The following is a 20,131-nucleotide window of genomic DNA, read 5'->3' as shown; positions in this document are numbered from 1 at the left end:
GCCCAAGTGTATAGTACTCTATTTAGTGTAAGATACATGCCTACACAGTTCAGGGGTGAGGTCAAGAATTATGAGGTTGCTCTCCTGAACTCCTCCCTGTCTGTTATATCTCTGATACTTTCCACTCTTCTGACTCGCCCCCTCTCCTTTCAGTCCTTAGCCAAAAACCTGGGGGTTCAGTTACCCTTCTCTGCTGTGTACTTTTCATTACTGCATGTATCTAGTGCCAAGTGGCAGGAGGACAGAAAGAGAAAAATCAACAGGAGTTTGCCCCACCTTATGGGAGTTTGCCCCACCCTATTGGGGTTGTTGAAAGCAAAACTTACAGCATTATTTAATATGGTTTCAATGTATGTAGATGTAATACATAAGATAACTGAAAGTTTTAGGTGACCCTAGGCTCTCACTACCATCACTGCCATTGTGGCCACCACTGCGGAACTGCCTAGAGGGAGGAGTGCAGGAGAGGATAAAAAAGTGGGTCCCCCCACCTCAATGTGAGAATCCTCTTTCCTTCCCTATTGAGCCAGCACTAGAGGGTTTCCCCTGCAGCTTTCCTAGTCCTCAACCTGGAGCTCACTTTTGGATTTACGGATACTGAGGATCAAAAAGAGAAACTAACCGCCAGGTCAGTGGTGCTTCAAGTTCTGGTCTTTCCTCTCAATCTACCTGTTCTCATTTATTTTGCAGAGCCCTCAAATGCCTACTCTACACATTCTGTCCGGGTTTTATAGCTGCATTCAGTGGGCAAGGCATCTCCCCACAACCAGAATTTCCTATACTATATTTTGTTTTAATTCTGTATCAGAGAGGAATTTTTGAAGTCATTCCATGTAACAACAGGGTTTCAAATTCAACCAAAACCAAACTAAATTTTAACTAAATTATGCTACAAGTGCAAATAATTGCATGACAACAGAATTGATATTTTCCAAGAAAGCTAAGTTTGTGAGGCTCTATTTATGTTCCTGTTTGGTATTCAGCAAGGTTTTTTTGTTCGTCTATTCTTTGACCTGTATTATTAGACAATTTCTATTTCTGCATGTCAAAAACTAAAAAATGCATGTTAGCTTTGAAGAAATGTCACTAATATTATTATGCTTTTTACTGCAAAAATAGAAAGAAAATTGTAGTAGAAATAAAAGGGTTGAGGAAAGATCAAGATTTTCAAATAAACATCAAGGCAGAGGAGGGAAAGATTTTCCAGGAATAATCATCATCATCAGCATCACATCATGCCACTCTCCCCTGCTCACACCATACCAGCCATGCTGGCCTTTGACCTTTTCATTTTCTGCTCCTGCCAAGCTTTTTCCTGCAGAATCTCTGACTAACCCCTACTCATCCTTTGAGTCATTTCCTGAAGGACTTTTGATTTGTCTGCAGATTAGGTTCGAATCCCCAAGAAATTCAAAACACTCATTATATTTTCCCTTGGTAGCATTTATTACAATTATACTTCCTTATTTCTATAATTCATGGCTATCTGCTCTACCATATCATGTTTCATGTAGGCAGGACTGTGCTTAGCAAAGTGCCAGGCAATAGCAGGTACTCATTTTAAAAGATACAATAAACAGAGCAGAAAGAGCATTCAAAATAATCCCACCAATCAATCTTTTTACCAAGGGTCCTCTATGTGCCAGTCCTCTGCCAAATCTTTTCTAATATCTAGCTCCTTTATCCTCACAATAAGCCTATGAGGTATTTACTGATCTTTTGCCTTTTACGGTTGAGAAAACCATAGGTCACTGAGGTTAAGTGATTCAGCAGCAAGATGGTAAAGCCTGAAATTGAATCCAATTGAATCTCCAACTCTCAGCTAAGGTTGGTCTTTCCAAGGAAACAACAGGATTTTTTTTTTTTTTAATCTGAGGTATTCCTATAGTGCCCCCTGGTGGAATTAGATGCCAACTCAAATCCACCATCCTTGTTACATATTTGCTGTTTGCTTAGCAACAAGATTAATTTATCAATGTATTTATCGGTTCTCCACCTAGTCCAGGAGCTTTTTGTGGAGTTTCTCTTTGTCCCTAGAGCCTACCATTCATTCAACCATTACTGAGCATCCAAGGTGCCAGGTGCTGTTCTTGGCATCCAAGGATATAGCAGAGGAGCCAGATGGCGTCCCTGCCCTCAGAATCCTACAGTCAAGTAGTAGAGACAAACAAGTAAATAGCAAAGAACAATAGTGATATATGCCATGTAGGAGGAAGTACAGAGAACTAAGGAAGCCATTTCTGTGGTCAAAATTCAATGAACACTTTTGAGAAAAAGCATGGCACATGGAGGGATAGATGGCAAAAATGAGACATGAAGTATAAACAGGAGCCAGATGATGAAGAACCTACTTTACTAATAGCTTTGCTTTTATCCTAAGGTCACTGGGAAGCCACTGAAAAGTTTTTAAGCAGAGGAATGATGTGATTACGTTTTTGTTTTTTAAAGATCAGTCTGACTACAGTGGGTAGAACTGATTGGAGGGGGCAAGACCAGAGGCAGAAAGGCCAGTTAAGAGGCTGCCAGGTGAGAAAAAAATGTTTGGTGGAGGGGCACACAGGGAGCTTAAAATGTATTGATAAAATTCCCTTTCTTTCCCTGAGTGGTAGGTACAAAAGTGTTTTATTCTTCATATCTTATATTTACATTATACAAATTCTCTAGTATATATAAAGCTGTTCATTTAAAAACATATAAAGCTCTGGAAAGATAGTCCATGCTCTCAGATTGGAAGAATTAATATTGTTAAGATGGCCATACTACCCAAAGCAATCTACAGATTTAATGTGATCCCTATCAAAATACCCAGGGCATTTTTCACAGAACTAGAACAAATAATCCTAAAACTTACATGGAACCACAAAAGACCCACAATTGCCAAAGCAATCCTGAGGAAAAAGAACAAAGCTGGAGGCATGACCCTCCCAGACTTAAGACAATACTACAAAACTACAGTAATCAAAATAGTGAGATACTGGCACAAAAACAGACATATGAATCAATGGAACAGAAGAGTCTAGAAATAAACCCACACACCTATAGTCAATAAATCTTTGACAAAGGAGGCAAGAATGTACAATAGAGAAAAGACAGTTTCTTCACTGGTGTTGGGAAAACTGAACAGCTGCATGTAAATCGATGGAGTTAGAACACTCTCTCACTTCATACACAAAAATAAACTCAAAATGGCCTAAAGATTTAAATATAAGACATGACACCATAAAACTTTTGGAAGAGAACATAGGCAACACATTCTTTGAAATAAATTGTGGCAATGTTTTCTTAGGTCAGTCTGCCAAGGCAATGGAAATAAAAGCATAAATAAACAAATGGGACCTAATCAAACTTATAAGCTTTTGCACAGCAAACGAAACCATAAACAAAACAAAATGACAACCTATGGACTAGAAGAAAATATTTGCAAACAATGCGACCAACAAGGGCTTAATTTCCAAAATACACAAACAGCACATACAGCTCAGTAACAACAATAAGAACAAAACACCAAGCAACCCAATAAAAAAATGGGCAGAAGATCTAGACATTTCTCCAAAGAAGACACACAGATCGCCAACAGGCTTCTCAATGTTGCTATTTATTAGAGAAATGCAAATCAAAACTACAATGAGGTTATCACCTCACACCAGTCAGAATGGCCATCACCAAAACGTTTACAAACAATAAATGCTGGAGAGGTCATGGAGAACCCTCTCCACACTCCTACACTATTGGTGGGAATACAAACTGCTAGTACGTATTCTCCACACAACTAGTATGGAGAACAGTATGGAGGTTCCTTAAAAAACTAAAAAAAAGTTACCATATGATCCAGCAATCCTACCCCTGGGCATATATCTGGGAAAGACAAAACCTCCAATTCAAAAAGATACATGCACTCCAATGTTTATAGCAGCACTATTTACAATAGCCAAAACATGGAAACAACTTAATGTCCATCAATAGATGAACAGATAAAAAAGTTGTTATGTATATGTATGTGTGTGTGTATGTATACATATATATATATGTATATATATGTGTGTGTGTGTATATATATATATATATGTAGCAGAATATTACTCAGCCCGTAAAAAAGAATGAAATAATGCCACTGACAGCAACATGGATGAACCTAGAGATCATCATTCTAAGTGAAGTCAGAGAGAAAAAGACAAATATCATGATATCACTTATATGTGTAATCTAAAAAATGATACAAATGAACTTATTTACAAAACAATAACAGACTCACAGATATATAAAGCCAACTTACAGTTACCAAAGTGGAAAGGGGGGATGGGATAAATTAGGAGTTTGGGACTGGCAGATACAAACTACTATATATAAAATAGATAAACAAAGTCCTACTGTGTAGCACAGGGAACTATATTCAATATTTTGTAATGAACTATAATGGAAAAGAACCTGAAAAAGAATATACATATGTATATATAAAGATAAATCACTTTCCTGTACACCAGAGACTAACACAACATTGTAAACAACTATATTTCAATAAAAAATAAAAGAAACACAATTTAAAAAAATACATATGTATTTTTGACAAAATACTGATTAACTGACAAAAATACCATATATATGTATATATGTACACATACATAAATAAGATATGGAAGGGGAGAATACACAGAGGGTGGCCTCTGAGGAGGTAGATTGTAAAGATAGCCATAATCCTCTTTCCTTCCTGTACCCACATCCTTTGTGGTGTGACTTTGCATCTTCCTCCATTAAGAAGTGGAGTCTATTTCCTCTTCCCTTGAAACTGGGAAGGCCTTATTACATTCTTTAGCCAATAAAATTCAACAAAAGGGACAGTGTGCCAGTTTTGAGCCTAGGCCTTAAGAGGCATTGCATGCCTTGGTCCTCTCTTTTGGAACCATGTCCAGGCACCTATGTGAACAAGCCTGGGCTAGCCTGCTGTTTTATGGGAGTGACGTGAGGCAGAGCTTAGTCAACCCAGCTGCAGCTATCCTGAACCAACCAGCACCCAGTCAACTTGGCAGCTGATCTCCATTTGGTAAGTGAACCCAGCTATGACCAGAAGAACCAGCCTGCGGACCTCAGTCCAAACTGCCAAGCTGCAGAACGGTGAGATAAATAAATAGTTGTTGTTTTAAGCCACTAAATTGTGTATAGTTTGTTTTGCAGTAAAAGTTGACTGTTACGGAAATTGGTGTCTGAAATGCTACCTTTAACAAAATCTCCAAACTCATAGCATTGGCTTTGGGATCAGGGATGGGTGGAGATTGGAAAAATGGCAAGCCAACAGTGAAGTCTGGGAAAATGGTGAGGAAATTGTGACTGGTGGCTGGAAGAATGGTAATCTGTGTTTTATAATGGCAAAACAATTGGCAAAACTGTTGCCTATAGCAACTTGGGAGATGGTGGAAAAATACTCAAAAACTTTTGGTTCGACCAAAGTCCTGATTTCTAGGCAGAATGCTTAAAGTGTCAGTTGGGTGCTCCCAGCTGGGTGTGATAACCTTATAACAGGAAGAGAGGTATCAGCTAAAGAAAGAACTGGCCTGCTTGAAACATGAATTTAGAGAGAATAGAGAGGGGCAGGACTTACCATGTTAAAAAATAAGACATTCTTCATTTTGAGGCTTTCTAGCCAGCAAAGAATTCTTACAGGGAAACATAGCCTGGAGATGTGAAACACATCAAAGGTGTGGCTGTAACACACTAAAGACCTTTGAGAGAATTAAAATAATGTCTAGTAGATTCCTAGGCAAAAAGACTTATTGGAATCTTAAAAGCAATATCCACAGAAGACTAATTCCAAAATAGGAGTGATAAAATTGAGAGAGATGTCTCGAAAACTATTGGGTCTGTGTCATTTGGAGTATGGAGTAGACTATAATGAGATACATTGAAAACCCACAAAGTTTTTAAGTGAATTGTACATGTGAAAGTACCACCATCCTGAATCAAAAGGGACTCAAATAATTCAAATTGCTAATTCAGCTGCCAATATAAGCCACTTCTTCAGAAACAGCCAAGGAAGATGATAGACAAAGGATAGTCCAGAAAGCAGAGCCAAGAAGCACAGAATTCAATAGACTAGGAAACCACTCCCAGGGAGTAGAACTTAGGCCTGACCAAGGGATATTCCCTCTCCTAGGATAAGGGACTTGACAACTTGTTTTCCTGGAGTACAGAATTGCTCTATTTAAGAATGACTATGTGCCTCTTATGCTTCTTCTTCTTGAATGGAAGTGTCCACTGAGGTTATCCTGTCTGTGTCTCATTGTATACTAGGTGTGTGGGAGGCAAATAACTTATCTTTTTAATTCATAAGTATCAAGATCAGAATGAATAATATTCATCAAGTCACATACAAACCTGATGTAGATGATAAGATCCTAGACTTCGAGTCTGATGACATAATCGCGAGGCTCTTGGGGTTCCTGGATTGGAAATGAGCATATTTTGCCTGTTGGAGGAATGTGAATAATTATAGTCAGAGAGTATTTACTGTGGTAGACTACAAAAATGGTCACAATCCTTCAGTCCTCACTGAATCCATACTCTTTGAGTTGTGACATTGCAGCTCTTCCCAGCAAAAGATTGAAACTATTTCTCCAGCCCCTAAATCTAAACTGGCTTTGTGATATTTTTGGCCCGTAGAATGAAGCAGAGGCATGCTTAAGTCTCAAGATGCCTCAAGAGCATGGTTCAACTCTTTTTCTTGAAATCTTGTCATGCCACCCATGTGAACAGACCTGACCCAGCCTGCTGGAAGACAAGAGACCACATGGAGCAGAGATGAGCCATTCCAGCAGAAGCTATCTAGCTCCCAGGCAACTTGGCAGCTGACTTCAACACATGAGTGAACCTAGCCATGACCAAAACAGCAATTCAGCTGAGCTAAGCATAAAATGTTGAGCTGCAGAATTGTGAGCTATATAAATACTTGTTTTAAACCACCAAGTCCTTTGTGGGGGTAGTTAATTGTTCAGCAAAAGCTAACCAATTAAAAGACATCTAACCAATATAGAAGTCAAGGCAGGGAATTGGATTAGGTAGGGGTTTAAAAGGAAAGGAAAATATATGAGACAAATGAGAAAGAGTATTGACATTTATTGTCCTAGGTAGTGGTTCCATGGGTGTTTGTTGTATCTTTCTAAGTTTCTTTGTTTTAAAGTTTTTATCATACAAAATCAGATTAAACTATAACTTTAAATTTAATATAAAAAAGAGATCATGTCCACTTAAATATGTTGATAATTTCCAAATTTAGATCTCTAGCTTAGACTCTCTTCTGAACTCCAGACTCATATTTCCAATTGCCTACTTGTCATCAACACTTAGATGTCTCTCAGGTTTCTCAAATATAACATGTTCAAAATTGATTTATCTTTCTACCTGTGATAGCCAGTCTCAAAAGTGACCCTCAAGATTTCCACCTCCTGTGTAGTCCCTTCCACACTGTAACAGGATTGTTCTGTATGACCACAGAATTTTGCAGAAATGACACTGTGTGACTTCCAAGGCCAAGTCCTTAAAGACACGGTGGCTTGTGCCTTGCTCTCTCATTGAATCAATCACTCCGGAGGAAGCAAGGTGCTTTGTTGTGAGGACACTCAAGCAATCCTATGGAAAGGCCCACGTGGTGAGGAACTGAGCCCTCTTGCCAAAAGCCATGTGAATGAGCTATCTGGGAAGCTGATCCTCCAGCCCCAGCTGATCCCAAACCTTCAGATGACTGCAATCCCATAGAAACATTGATCCAGAATCACCAGTTAAGAAGTACTCATACTCCTGTTCCACAGGAACAGCCAGGGCTTCCAAGCTCACACGTGTGCCTCTCCATAGGGCTGCTGGTGACATGGCAGCTGGCTTCACGCAGAGCAAATGATCTGACAAAAAGTATCAAGATATAAGATAAAGTGTCTTTTATAACCTAATCTTGGAAGTGGAATGCCATCACTTCTGCCTGGCAGGGATTATTGGGGGCCCCCTTGGTGGCTGGCTCTCACACTGCTCAAGGTCTCATAGTTAGTGATTGACAGAAAGAGGGGACTTGAAACTAGGCACTCAAATTAGAACCTGTGTTCTTTACTACAGCAAAAGGAATAAAAGGAGGGAGTTTTACAGATACTATATAACAAAACTGCACAGTAACCGAATCCAATTGACAACTATAGCTGGATGTGAAATCCTGGCTGTGCTAAGTTATTGGAAGTAAAGGCAAGGCTCAGTGGGTAAATCATAAGACCCCAAATCTGGAAACTGAAAAGTAGAAGATGGGTTCCTAGTGTACTGAGTTTTCTACTGAGCTAATCCCCACATAAGCTGACTAAATGGGTGTCAACTAACTAGGCAGCAAATTCCAGAATCCTTGCTACCATTTCAGAATCCCAGCCAGCCTTACAACCAGGAATTGCTTCTAAGTTGCGGTCAATATTGGATAGATCTGGATGGCACAACCAAACTCCCAGAACTCTGGGCTGGCTCCATTATCCTAGTAATCTCATGACTCCATATTTTATTCAGTTTTAATTGAAAAAAATTCCTCACCTCCATCCTGTTGCATTCAGAAGGGGTTTTCATGCATTAGGAAGTAAAACTGGCAGCACCAGGTCCTTATTTCAGTGTGGGGAATGGGGAGGGAGAGAGAAGAAATAATAAATGATAACTCACCAAGACATTCCATACAGGACAAGGAGCAAGCTTGCCGGCATCAGTAGGGGTAGTCCGGTGTGAGAAAGAAGAAAAAAGCTTAGACTGGCTAGTGTAAGTTTGAGGTGCTGTGGGATATCCAGGTAGAGATGACATGAAGACTGTTGGATGTGTGACTCTGAAGCTTAGAAAGGTCTGGCCTAAAAACAGATCTGTGGGTCGTCGACTTCAGAGTGGTAGTTGGAACCTTGGGCGTTTCACCCAGGAAGAGTGTGCAAAATTGTAATGCCATTGGCTGAGATCAGAAGCCAATTATCCAGCCTCCACAGGATGCTTCTTCCCGCTGTCTTCTGTGTCTGCAAGGCCTTTCTCTACCTGACAAGCTCCCGCTCTTCCCTCAAGTCTCTATTGTAGACCTGGCAATTCTTTAGTGCCTTCCTGGATCCAGGACAGCTACCCCTACTCTACTCCTGCACCAGTCCATGCTTACCTCTACCACCTCACTTCTATTGCACTGTCATTGTTTCTGTCTTCTTAAAAGCTGTGGGTTACATCTTACCAGGTTTTTATTCACTATGCTGCTTCTACTAGGAAGAGCAGAAGGAGAAAGAGACTACCACTCATAAGACCTGAGTATTAGTCCCAGGTTTGCCCTTGAACGGTTTTGTGACTCAGGGGATCACTTCTCCTCTCTGGACCTTAGTTATCTCCTGAATACAAGTAGAGAGGACTCCTTCTGCTTGAAGACTGATTCACTGAATGAATTTTAACCAGCCATCATGGGGAAGAAAGCAGCAGATTGGGAGTAAGATGACTTGGGTTCCACAGAAATCTATTCTGTAGACTCCAGTGGATCCCCAACCAACCCTCAGGCTTTCCTTATTGTAAAGAAAGATGCTTGCATTGAATTTGAGTTCCTTCCAGGGCAGAGGTTCTGAGTTTGTTTCAGGAGACATGGATCCCCATCCACCAGGGGGAAGCATGCATACGTGGGAATGGCAAACAACTGGGAAGAACTCTGATTCAGCTGCTGTTTCATTTTTTTCTGCTCTTGCTCCCTGCCTCCCTGGGAATAAATCTCTTCTGCCCCTCCCCAACTCCAGCTTTCCTTATTTAGCTTCAAGTTGGACTTTTCCCCCTCCAGGCTGTGACTTTGCTGCAGCCAGTCTGGCTAGAAGCCCTCTAGCAAGTCTTAAGTACTCCTGCTTCCCATTTGGCACCCACATATTTCCTTTGCTTTGGGTTGAATTTATTCACATACCATGTGTGCCTCCTCCTCTTTGCTTATTCACAGCCTACTTGCCTTTAAAAATGCAGCTCAAATCCAATTCAGTTCACTTCAGCTGAACCCCTGAGGGCTCATTATCTGCTTGGCTCACTTCTGGGCACTGGGGAACTGCACTGAGTCAGCCAATTCCAGCCCTCGGGGAGCTCACAATCCACTGGGAGAGTCTGACACACAAACAGATCATTTCCTTGTGGCGTGGGAAGTGCTATAACAAAAGGGAGCTGTGGAGCACAGAGGCCCCGCCCAGCGTGGTTGGTGGGGTGGGGGTGGGCAACAGGCAGGAAGGGCTTTTTGGAAGGGATGATGGTTGAGTCAAGGGTTAAAAGAGGAGTTGTTTGTAAAGCAAAAGGTGTCAAGGAGTATACTGCAGGCAGAGCCCTCTCCGTGCCACCTGGTGTGCAGTGATGTTAGGTAGAAACCTTACCTTTTTCTACTCTGGGCTGGCACTATATATTTACGGTGTTACATTACTTCTGGACCCAGCTCTTTGAAAACTGTCCATAGGGTGATTAGGGAGGTGAGGGGGATCTAAAACACAGGTCACACAAGGAACAGTGGCTGAATTATGCATATTTAGACTGAGGGGAAAAGCCTCTGAGTGACAAGTAAATGGACTTTTGTATAACACTGAGTTTCCAAGTGAGACCAAAGTGTAGAAGCCTGGAGGCAGATTCCAGCTGAACACAAAACAGAACTCTCTACTGGCCTTTCTTTCAAAGAGAACAACTTGTTTGGCAAGTTGTCGTCACTGGAGAGGTTCAAATATGCATCCCCATTTGGTCGTCACATTGTAGAAAATGATGAGATTGGATAAGATGACCTTTAAGGGTCTTTCTAGGGGTGGATTCTCTCATATCTTCCCCACTACCACTCTCTACCCCCACCATTATCTCTTGGAGACTGTTTGCTTCAACCTCCCTGTGACTCTCATTACCTCCTGACCAACATCCAAGCTCCGCAGCACAGCACATAGGGCCCTCTCCCACCTCACCACTCACATCCCTACTCCCAGCACAGCAATACCAAACCACTCAGTAGTTCTCTGCACACTCATACGATGTTGTGCGCTTAAGATGCCCACCCCCTTCCTTTGCCTAGCTTTTACTTGTTCTCCAACACTCTGCTCTGGCACTGTAGCAGATGTTTGCCACCTATTGTCTGCACCATGATTTCTGATTCGTCAATTAACTTCCTCCCACTATGTCTTGATGGAAGGGTAATTGCAGTGGCCTGTCTCCTGCTACCATTCAGAAAGAAGCTGAGGGGGTCACATCCGTCCCTTATCAAGCTGTAGTTTCAGCTAGGAGGCTGGCATGTGACAAAAGTCCAACTGGGGCATCTCTCCAGGTGCTCTGAATCCAAAGACATCAGGAATAGATAAAGGTGATCTGGTAGTGGGGAGGCAGTGGGAACAGTGTCCTGAACTGGCTGTTCCAGACGCAGTATAGTTGCTGTGTCTTTGTTCCTACTTCTCAGCCTTCTGGAGTACCCTTGGTTCCTACATTTTTCCAGGCCAATAAATATTTATAAAATGAATGACTGAAGCAGAGGGATAGAGGTCAAAGACTGAATTCAAAGCAAATCAAATGCAAAGTTGGACCATTAATGATTAGAACCAGAGGTAAAGAGAGCAAAATAAAGATAAAGAGGAGAATGGCTGCATCACTAACAGGAATGAGGAAGTGCTAGTTTGGTTCCCCAAACTAGACAGGGAGGAAGGATGGGGGAAAAAACATTTTTATTATAATCCTTCTTCCAAGACACCTCCATTTACATACACATGAACCTTTCTCCCTTGGGGATGATAACAGTCCTAGTATTATTTTAGGCTGAGTTAGCTTCTTGGTCTCTGATTTAGATGGGTCTCAAGCTAATGGCCTTGCCCTTACCCTCAGAGACTGTTAAATTTAAAGAACTTGTCAAATAGCACATATCCAGTGGCAGGAGAAATCAAAGATAACTTGGAGGTTTCAAACCAGGAGGATACGGGACTAAGAAAGCAGGATGAAAATGCTGAGTTTGAGACCTTAGCAGGAAATGGGCAGAGATGACCCTGGAGCAGTGAGAAGTAGGTGTTGTCTTGTTGAGACACTAATTAATGGGTTCATAAATCTCTACAGCTGGTGGTATCCTACTGCGTATTTCTCATCACGTGCAACTCTGTGCATATGCACAAACAATGCAGTATTCAGTGCTTTTCTTCTGCAGGCAGAAACATGAGATGGGTTCATTCATTCAATAAATATTTACTGGGCACCTACTATGTGCTATGCACTGTTCTAGGCAGTGGTAAAATAGTGAAAAGGCTATACTCATGGAGACTACAAAGACAAGTAATACTACTCCTTTAATTTATTCATTATATTGTTTATGTGCTATGAACAACATAAAATAGGGGAAGAGGTAAGGATGTGGTTAGTATGGTTCTCAGAATATTCCATGCAGACGGTGGTAAAATGACCTTGTAGAATGTCACTCTCACTCATCTTACCTTTGAGCCTGTTCAGAGGAAGGCAGGCAGTGGAGACCAGGACTACAGAGTTCTAACAACCCTGGAAACTCACTCCATGACCACCGCACTATCACAGATATGTAGTTACTACTTTGAAGGATTTCCAAACCTTTAACTTTTTATTATGTTAGCTGATGCTAACATGGGCAAATTAGTTCCACTGAAGGAGAGAAGCGGAAAAGTAAGATGGAAAAATTTTAATGTTAGCTCTTTCTTCTGGGACTTCTGATGAACCAATCATGAAATATTGACTGAGTAATGAGCTCTAATACTCATTTAGGGTCAAAGTAGATTCTAGGATATGCCATGCTTATATTTCAAGAACATGTTCAGTTTGGATAGAAAACTTTATGAACTACACAATATCTAAGATAATAAAAATTACACAGAAACTCTTGCCTATGAAGAGACCTGTTTATTACTGATAACACTTCATTTGGCTAAAACCACAAGAAAACCACACACACAAGATACCTAAAGTGCAAATTCTCATAGGCAGTACTTATGATACACCTTGGTGGTTTTGTAGGGAAAAATAAGATGCTGACAGAAACTATTAAAACAAGAGCACAATTGTGAGCTACTGCTATACAGAAAAATAATTCTTAACTGCATATATTTTTATCTGGCATATTCAATGATGTATACAAAGAGTTTATTTTAGCCTATAACACAAGGTCTCATCATATATAGACACAGCTCTTGTTTGACTGGCTCTTGTAAGATACGTGATGAATCATAATACTGGACAAAAATATACCAAATAGCATCAAATTAGTTGTGACTCACTTGGAAGACAGCACTAGTAGGCTCATAATGGCACTAATATTAGTGATATTAAGTCTAGAGATACTTTCTTAGCCATCTTGGCCAACATCTTGCTTTGAGTGTAAAATACTAGGCATTTCATACAATTTCCAAATAGGAACATGCTCTGCTCTCCCCAAAGGAACAGAGTATTTATGGGTGTGTGTGCTTAATTAACATTACTAATTACAAATTTCAGTACTGAGAATTATTTTTTTAAAAGCTGAATCAGAAAATTAACCTTTTTTGATTGTTTCTTAAACTATTTACTTCCTTAAAATAAAATCCCATAATTCCTCTCATCACCAACTAAGCACTCTATAACACGTACCACACTAGGTGCTGTGGATATAAAAAATAATAAACCATGATCCCTGCTCTCACGGAACTGACAGTAGGGTGCTTATTATTAGTTAAGGGATGCCAATGAATTAAAGAGAGCAAAACTGGCCAACACATCCGATTATATTACAAGGTTTGGTGGTAACATAACTGATTCAGGTCGCTTTAATTTGGCATTAGTACTTTCAAAGGTCAGATTCTAAAGGACAGAGAAAAGTCCTAGATATGTTCTATGCTTATATTTCTCACACTAGGATCGGTCAGTGTGTATACCCCTAGGGATACGCAGCAACTTTTGGGGGGGTGCTCGGGAAGAAAACTGAGAGCCCACGTGATAAACACGGTGCCTCTTTCTGGCAGCACTAGTTTCCATGAAGACTGAAGGAAGCATTTTTATATTAAAACAGTTTTATTATGGAGAACGCAAAATTCACTTACATTTTTAAGACAGGACAGGAAATTTCACGAGTGGCAGGCTGCTTTTGATTTTGCTCTGAGGCCCCTTCCCCCAAACATTCCTGCTCCTCTGCTTTAGGATTATGCTGGTGGAAACATTCGAGAAGCAAACTTTAGATATGTCACTTTGCCCTTATCTTGGTCACTTTACTCATTTTTGTATGTTCTCTTTTTTAGGTACACAGTCTTGAATTAACCGAGAGAAGAGATATCCTAATGAATGTAACAGTATGGTGAATACTTTCAAGTAACCAATGGTAAACAATAACTTTGTTTTTGTCAGTTTGTGTAAAGAGTCAGACAATGAGAGAATCTCTTCTTTCCACTTAGACTTCTTACGGCAAAATGCTTTGAGGGACAGATGTGAAAAAGGATTTCCTCAGATCTTGTGCTTTGGATGCCCAAAGTACAAGAAAATCTGAAATAAAATGCTAGATCAATTGACCATTCCTTTTGGTTAGCATGACTCTTTCTTCATCAGTTTCTAGAGTGATCTCAGAAAACAAGTGAATTGTAAAAGGCCATAATAAGTTAATATATAGCAATATCCGGACAGACTGAAAAAAGTTTATGCAACAGATTTAAAATTACTTCTTACAATGTCTTAAATATTCTCACAGTAAAAACAAAATAACCAAAAGTCCATAAACAAAACAGCTTAGGAATAAGTTTAAAGCATTCTGAATGAATACAGTTAAGATTTCTTATCAGTGAGGTAATAGGGCAATAGCTTTTCACAGTAACAAAATGTAGAAGGGCACCTAGGGAAAGAGGGAGGTAGAGAGAAAAAGGCATAAAACAAATTTATCCAAGCAGAATTTGGATTTTTCAAGCATCACAAACATCAGTGGAAAACATGGTGAGAGAAATACCAATAGCAGCAGTTCGTAGAACAATTTCTCCATTAAACTCCAGCTAATACCTTTGTTGCATCAATTCCAGAAGCAACGTGCTTAAGAAATGGGAGGTCTATTCTCTATGTAAAGATATTCCAAAGCATCCAACCTCTTAGAATCTTTCTGTCAGCTGAAGTTATGATATCCAAATAACAATAATTTATATTTAAAACAAAATCCTCAAATATCCTATAATAGTATACATTCTTCACGATAAACAAAACTGTGTTCAAGTGTCACTTAGTTTGCCAGATTAAATTGAGCAGGTCTTTATACAGTGAATAAAGGCTGCATTCACGCAACTACTACTCAATATATACAAGAACTGTCTTGTGAGCTAAACGCTTCTAGACATGGAGTGAAACTTAAATGTTACTTTCAGTGCTCTTTATGATATCATCTTTGTTCCAACCTGAGATTAAAAAAAAAAGTATTGGAAGGAAACTTGAAAAGCCATTTAGTATATCCCTTAATATTAAATTTTTTAATTTAATTTTTTTTAAAAAGTCTCTATTACCTCTTATTCTGTCCTCGTTGGAGAACAGTTTGTCATATTACTTCTTACTTTGAGTCCTTCAATAAAAGATTAATTAATAACTCAAGACTTATTAAACTATCTCAATAGCTTTCTCCCCTCCAGACTTAAATGATCTTAATCCTTTGAACTTTCTTTCAGCAGTCTTATTTTCCAATCTACATTTTATTCCTTTTTAGTTCTGCTATATTCTCCTCTCCCCTGTTCCCACTGGATCCTAAAACACAGCATCCTAGCAGGAACTGAATCAGTAAGGGGGGTACTTTTTCTCACCTCCTCAAAGGCCTCCTTGGCCTCTTTTTAGTGGTCACTAATAAATCATCACTATCTGTTCATCATAATAACACATAAACAAAAGTAAACAACTTGCCCACAGCCAGTCCATTCCCTACTTTTGGGTGTTAAGTTTGCCCTTCACACGAAGCATGCCTTGTGCTGCTGTACTGACCTTTCTATTGTTTGTTTATTTCTACTGTTTATTCTGTTTATTTCCAATATATGCTTTGATCTTGCCCTACTAATTCTTTCCTTTTCCCAAAGTTCTAGAAAATCCCAGTTTAAAAAAAATTTTTTTTCATGGAGGTATGGGGATTGAACCCAGGACCTTATGCATGCTAAGCATGCAGTCTACCACTGAACTATGTCCACCTCTCTAGAAAATCCCAGTTTTGATCTACACACTGAAAGAGAATGCATTCATTTCCATGATATTATTCATAAAGAAAAAGATAAACAGTGTAGAGTCTAAGGCTGAGATCTACTGGTCAGCACTTCTGTTTCTCCTGGATGGTGTGGGCTACTAAATTTACCCTGCTAGGCAAGCGTACACCCACTGTGTCAAGTTCTTGTTAAATATGCTCAGACAGACTCAAGAGCTTGGCTAGAATCAAAGAATTCTCTTATATACACTTTAGGAACATCTGTAAAGTTTTGTTAATTTTAACTTGGGATTTTAAAATTTTTGAGATAAGAATCCAAACCTTAATGACTTTTCTCTGTGATTAACATGACCTAAGTGCTGCTTTATATTAAAGCACTAAAAACTGTTCTCTTTATAATAGAATGACAGTATGACATGGCTTTAGTGATTATGAGTCAGCTATTGTATCATTTTAGCTCCACTTTGTTCTTCAGTCACTGAAACACAGATACTAAAACCGAATATACATATTTTTCATATATATAAGCATTGTTCATACCACTTTGTAGAATATAGGTCATTTCCTAAATTACAGTCTACATTCCTAAAAGCAAATAAAGAAAAACAATCTACACATTTCTTTTTCAGTGCAAAGCCTTTGAAAACAAACTCAATCAGAAATATGGTTCTCTACATTTAGCTGCATATTATGTATAGTCATACAAGATTTAGCAATAAGAAAGCAAGGAAGGAACAAATTAACAATAGTGGCAATACAATAATTTGAAAATTATATTCAGATTATCTGGGTTTAACCAAATGTTAGCCAATAGCTGCAGTAAGCCAAACTATGATTTAATAAATATTCTAGTCAGCTCAAATTTTATATTATTATTATTATTTAGGAAATAAATTCTCTAATACTAGTTACCTCTCGTAGGCAATTTGTTTAGTATGATTACGTACATCTAAGGCCTTGCTGTTGTTATCTCTTAACTGTTCACCACATATGTTTAAGTACTCTGTTAGCTATAGGGCAGGGTATGCTTTAAGAAGATTAAACAGTGCTTCTCTATTAACCTTTTTTTTTTTTAAGAAGACTACAGAATCAAGCAAAATCGATTTTCCAAAAATTTTTTCCACACTGAAAAAGATAAATAGTACTCTTGTGATCAGAAATTCCACAGAAGTCAGCAAGATGTTAAGATAAACTGGACTTTAGTTTTAAAACATGTAGTTTTAGTGTTGCATAATATCTTAAATCTGGATGTTTTATTTCTTAGTAAAATTAGCATTATTTCATGTGATAAAGAAATATAAAAATGTAATTTAAAAGTTCTACTTTTAAATAAATTCACAGCTCCTATCTCAGTTCAGATGTTTTTCTTTGAAGGCTGTGAAAACTGACACAATTCTAATATGAATATCCTTAACTACAGGCACACTGACCCTGCTTTTAAGATTTTGGTGCACATACGTAAGATTTTAAAATCAACAAACCTATTTGATGTGGAAGGGAAACTATTTGCAAATTAAATGATAAATTACATTCAATGCAAGAACACTATTTCAATTCAAACCATACCCTGAGAAGGCACTGAGAAATTTGACAAAAACCAAGCCACTAGGAGTGTTGCCACTATTGTTTTATGTTCAGTAAATATCAGGACTTAAACTAAATACAATAACTTTACACTGCACCAAGAGCACCTGAAACAGAGGTGCTGAAACCATATATTGTAACATCTGTTCTACACTAGAAATGTTAAATACCCTACTTCAAATACTCTGATTTGTAAGTTAGATATAACTATGATACTTTTCCACAGTTTTCTGGGAGCAGTGCCAATTTTATAGATTAATTTCCTTAACTAATTCTACATTTATCTCTCTAAAAAAAAAAAACCATGCAACACACAATTACAAGAATATGGAACTAAATAAGCTTAATCACACTTTCCTAAGAAAACTCACATCAGTATTGTTTTGTTTCTGTTGGAGGAAGAATGATGTATTACCATAATACTTTTAATGTAATGACTTTTGTTCAAGATTATGAACAAATTTGAAACATTTCTCTCCAGACCATTTCGTTTCAAATTTATACAGTTTGTTTAGTCAGCAACCTAAAAGAAAATAAAACCAAACAGACTCGGCCAGATGAGACAGAGAGAGAATGCTAACACGAGTTCAATGTGTGGAGTTCTTGGTTGTTCTGTTCCATATGCCAGGGAAAATTAATGAGTGTGCTGGTGTACACTAAACAGAACGCCAGGTCAGGCCATTCTTACTGGGCTCAAGAAAATGCTCAATCAAAGCATCAATGAGTTTCTTCAATTCCTCTTCTAGTAAGGCAGTGTCACTGAGGAAAAAGGTTAGAAGTTTTGAAATTCTTTATTTTCATAGTTTTAAAATTTGTTTACATTGTTATAACTTTTTAAGAGGGCATATACCTGATGGATGATTAGATAATTGGTAAACAAAAGAGAAATTCAGTTAAAACAAAACAAAACAAGGCCAAAGGTGGGAAGAGGGGAATCATACACACAGAACACCATTATCACAAACTAAAGTTGAACTGCACTAAAAGGAGTTGCCTGGTACATGAAACATGGCTTGAGTTACATACAGCACGTCTAAAGATTTCTCCTGGGTCAGGTAATTTAATGGCTTAGAACACTAATACCAGGTATTAACATAAAATGACTTCCTGAAATACTTTGAAGAATACCCAGTATAGATACTATGGGATGATACGGTGTATATTTCAGGTAGCAGTGAAAGAAGTGTGACTCAAAGAATGAGATATTTAAAAAATAACAACTATGCCCTTCAAAGTCATCACCTGATGAGCTAACATTGTCCGAAACATTTCTAGGAAGGCCTCTTTAAAACTGCCTTCACACACAGTCATTTTACAAGCTATACAACAAATCAATTTTTATTACTTTAATAATTATCCTTCATTTTTAACCAAATATAGCATTACACAATTTGGTTTACTTTACACTCTGCTCTGAATGACTTCAGGAGGTCATTTTCTCCCTCAAAGGAAATAAATCTACTCCTAAACACAAAGATTTATGGAAATAGTAAATAATGTAACTTGGGCTCTCAGGGCAATTCCAAAAAATCTCCTTTCCAAATAAATATTTATCAATGACAACGTTATAGGAAATACTACTTATAAAAGTTTAAAAAGCCTTTGAGTATGCTTATTAAAGTTAATTTGGTCATAATTCATACTCTTAAAAGGAAATAAATTGGGCAGATTAAGTCAGATCATATTAGATGTAGAAAATGAATGTTTGACAATAAATTATTTGTTGATCATCTCTTTATGTTCATCATATAATAGTTAAAGCTCAGAGAGCTTTCCCAGGAATATAAATTCACTAAAGAATTAAAATTCAGTTCCCAAATAATACAGCCTCTTTGGAAATCAGTCTGGCAGTTCCTTAAAAGGTTAAACATATGACCCAGCAATTCTACTCCCAGATGTATACCCAAGTGAAATGAAAATATACGTCCACACAGAAACTTGTACACAAACATTTAGAGCACCATTATTCCTAACAGCCAAAATGTGGAAACAACCCAAATGTCTATTACCTGATAAATGGATAAAAAATGTGGTATATCCATACAGTGGAATATCACTGGGCCATAAAAACAAAATTAAAAAAAAAAGAATAAGGTACTGATTCATGCTAACATGGATGAACCTTGAAAACATTATGCTAAGTAAAAGAGGCTAGTCACAAAGGACCACATATTGTATGATTCCATTATGAAATGTCCAGAATAAGCAAATCTCTGATGACAAATAGTAGATTGGTGGTTGCCTAGGGCTGGGAGGGAGGGGAATGGGGAGTGACTGCTAATGGGTATAGGGTTTCTTTTTGAGGTGATGAAAATGTCCTAAAATTAATTATAGTGATGTTTGCACAGCTCTGAATATACTAAAACCTATTGTGTTGTATACTAGAAATGGCTGAACTGAAGGGTA

At 38.4% G+C, this 20,131-nt stretch overlaps 1 protein-coding gene across 5 annotated transcripts in view; it reads right to left on the bottom strand.

Annotated features, from left to right (window-relative positions):
- Window positions 1–8,568: 8,568 nt before the first annotated feature.
- Window positions 8,569–20,131, bottom strand: part of PGM2L1 (phosphoglucomutase 2 like 1) — a 41,650-nt gene continuing 30,087 nt past the window's right edge. The window contains exons 14-15 of one of the 5 annotated variants that reach the window (XM_072969202.1): window positions 14,034–14,137; window positions 8,569–8,609 (exon numbers count right to left, since the gene is read on the bottom strand). In XM_072969202.1, coding sequence (XP_072825303.1) covers window positions 14,038–14,137 — 100 coding nt within the window. In that variant the 3' untranslated portion in view covers window positions 8,569–8,609; window positions 14,034–14,037. Of the gene's footprint in view, window positions 8,610–12,322; window positions 12,607–12,731; window positions 14,138–14,598; window positions 18,485–20,131 lie in introns of those variants that run through there. The other 4 variants (XM_072969201.1, XM_072969203.1, XM_072969200.1 and 1 more) reach the window with 4 other exon arrangements.

This window comes from Vicugna pacos, chromosome 10 (genome assembly GCF_048564905.1).
Source record: "Vicugna pacos chromosome 10, VicPac4, whole genome shotgun sequence".
Lineage (NCBI taxonomy): Eukaryota > Metazoa > Chordata > Mammalia > Artiodactyla > Camelidae > Vicugna > Vicugna pacos.
Note: the sequence above shows the minus strand (reverse complement) of the source record. Positions and strands in the feature narration are given on the sequence as shown.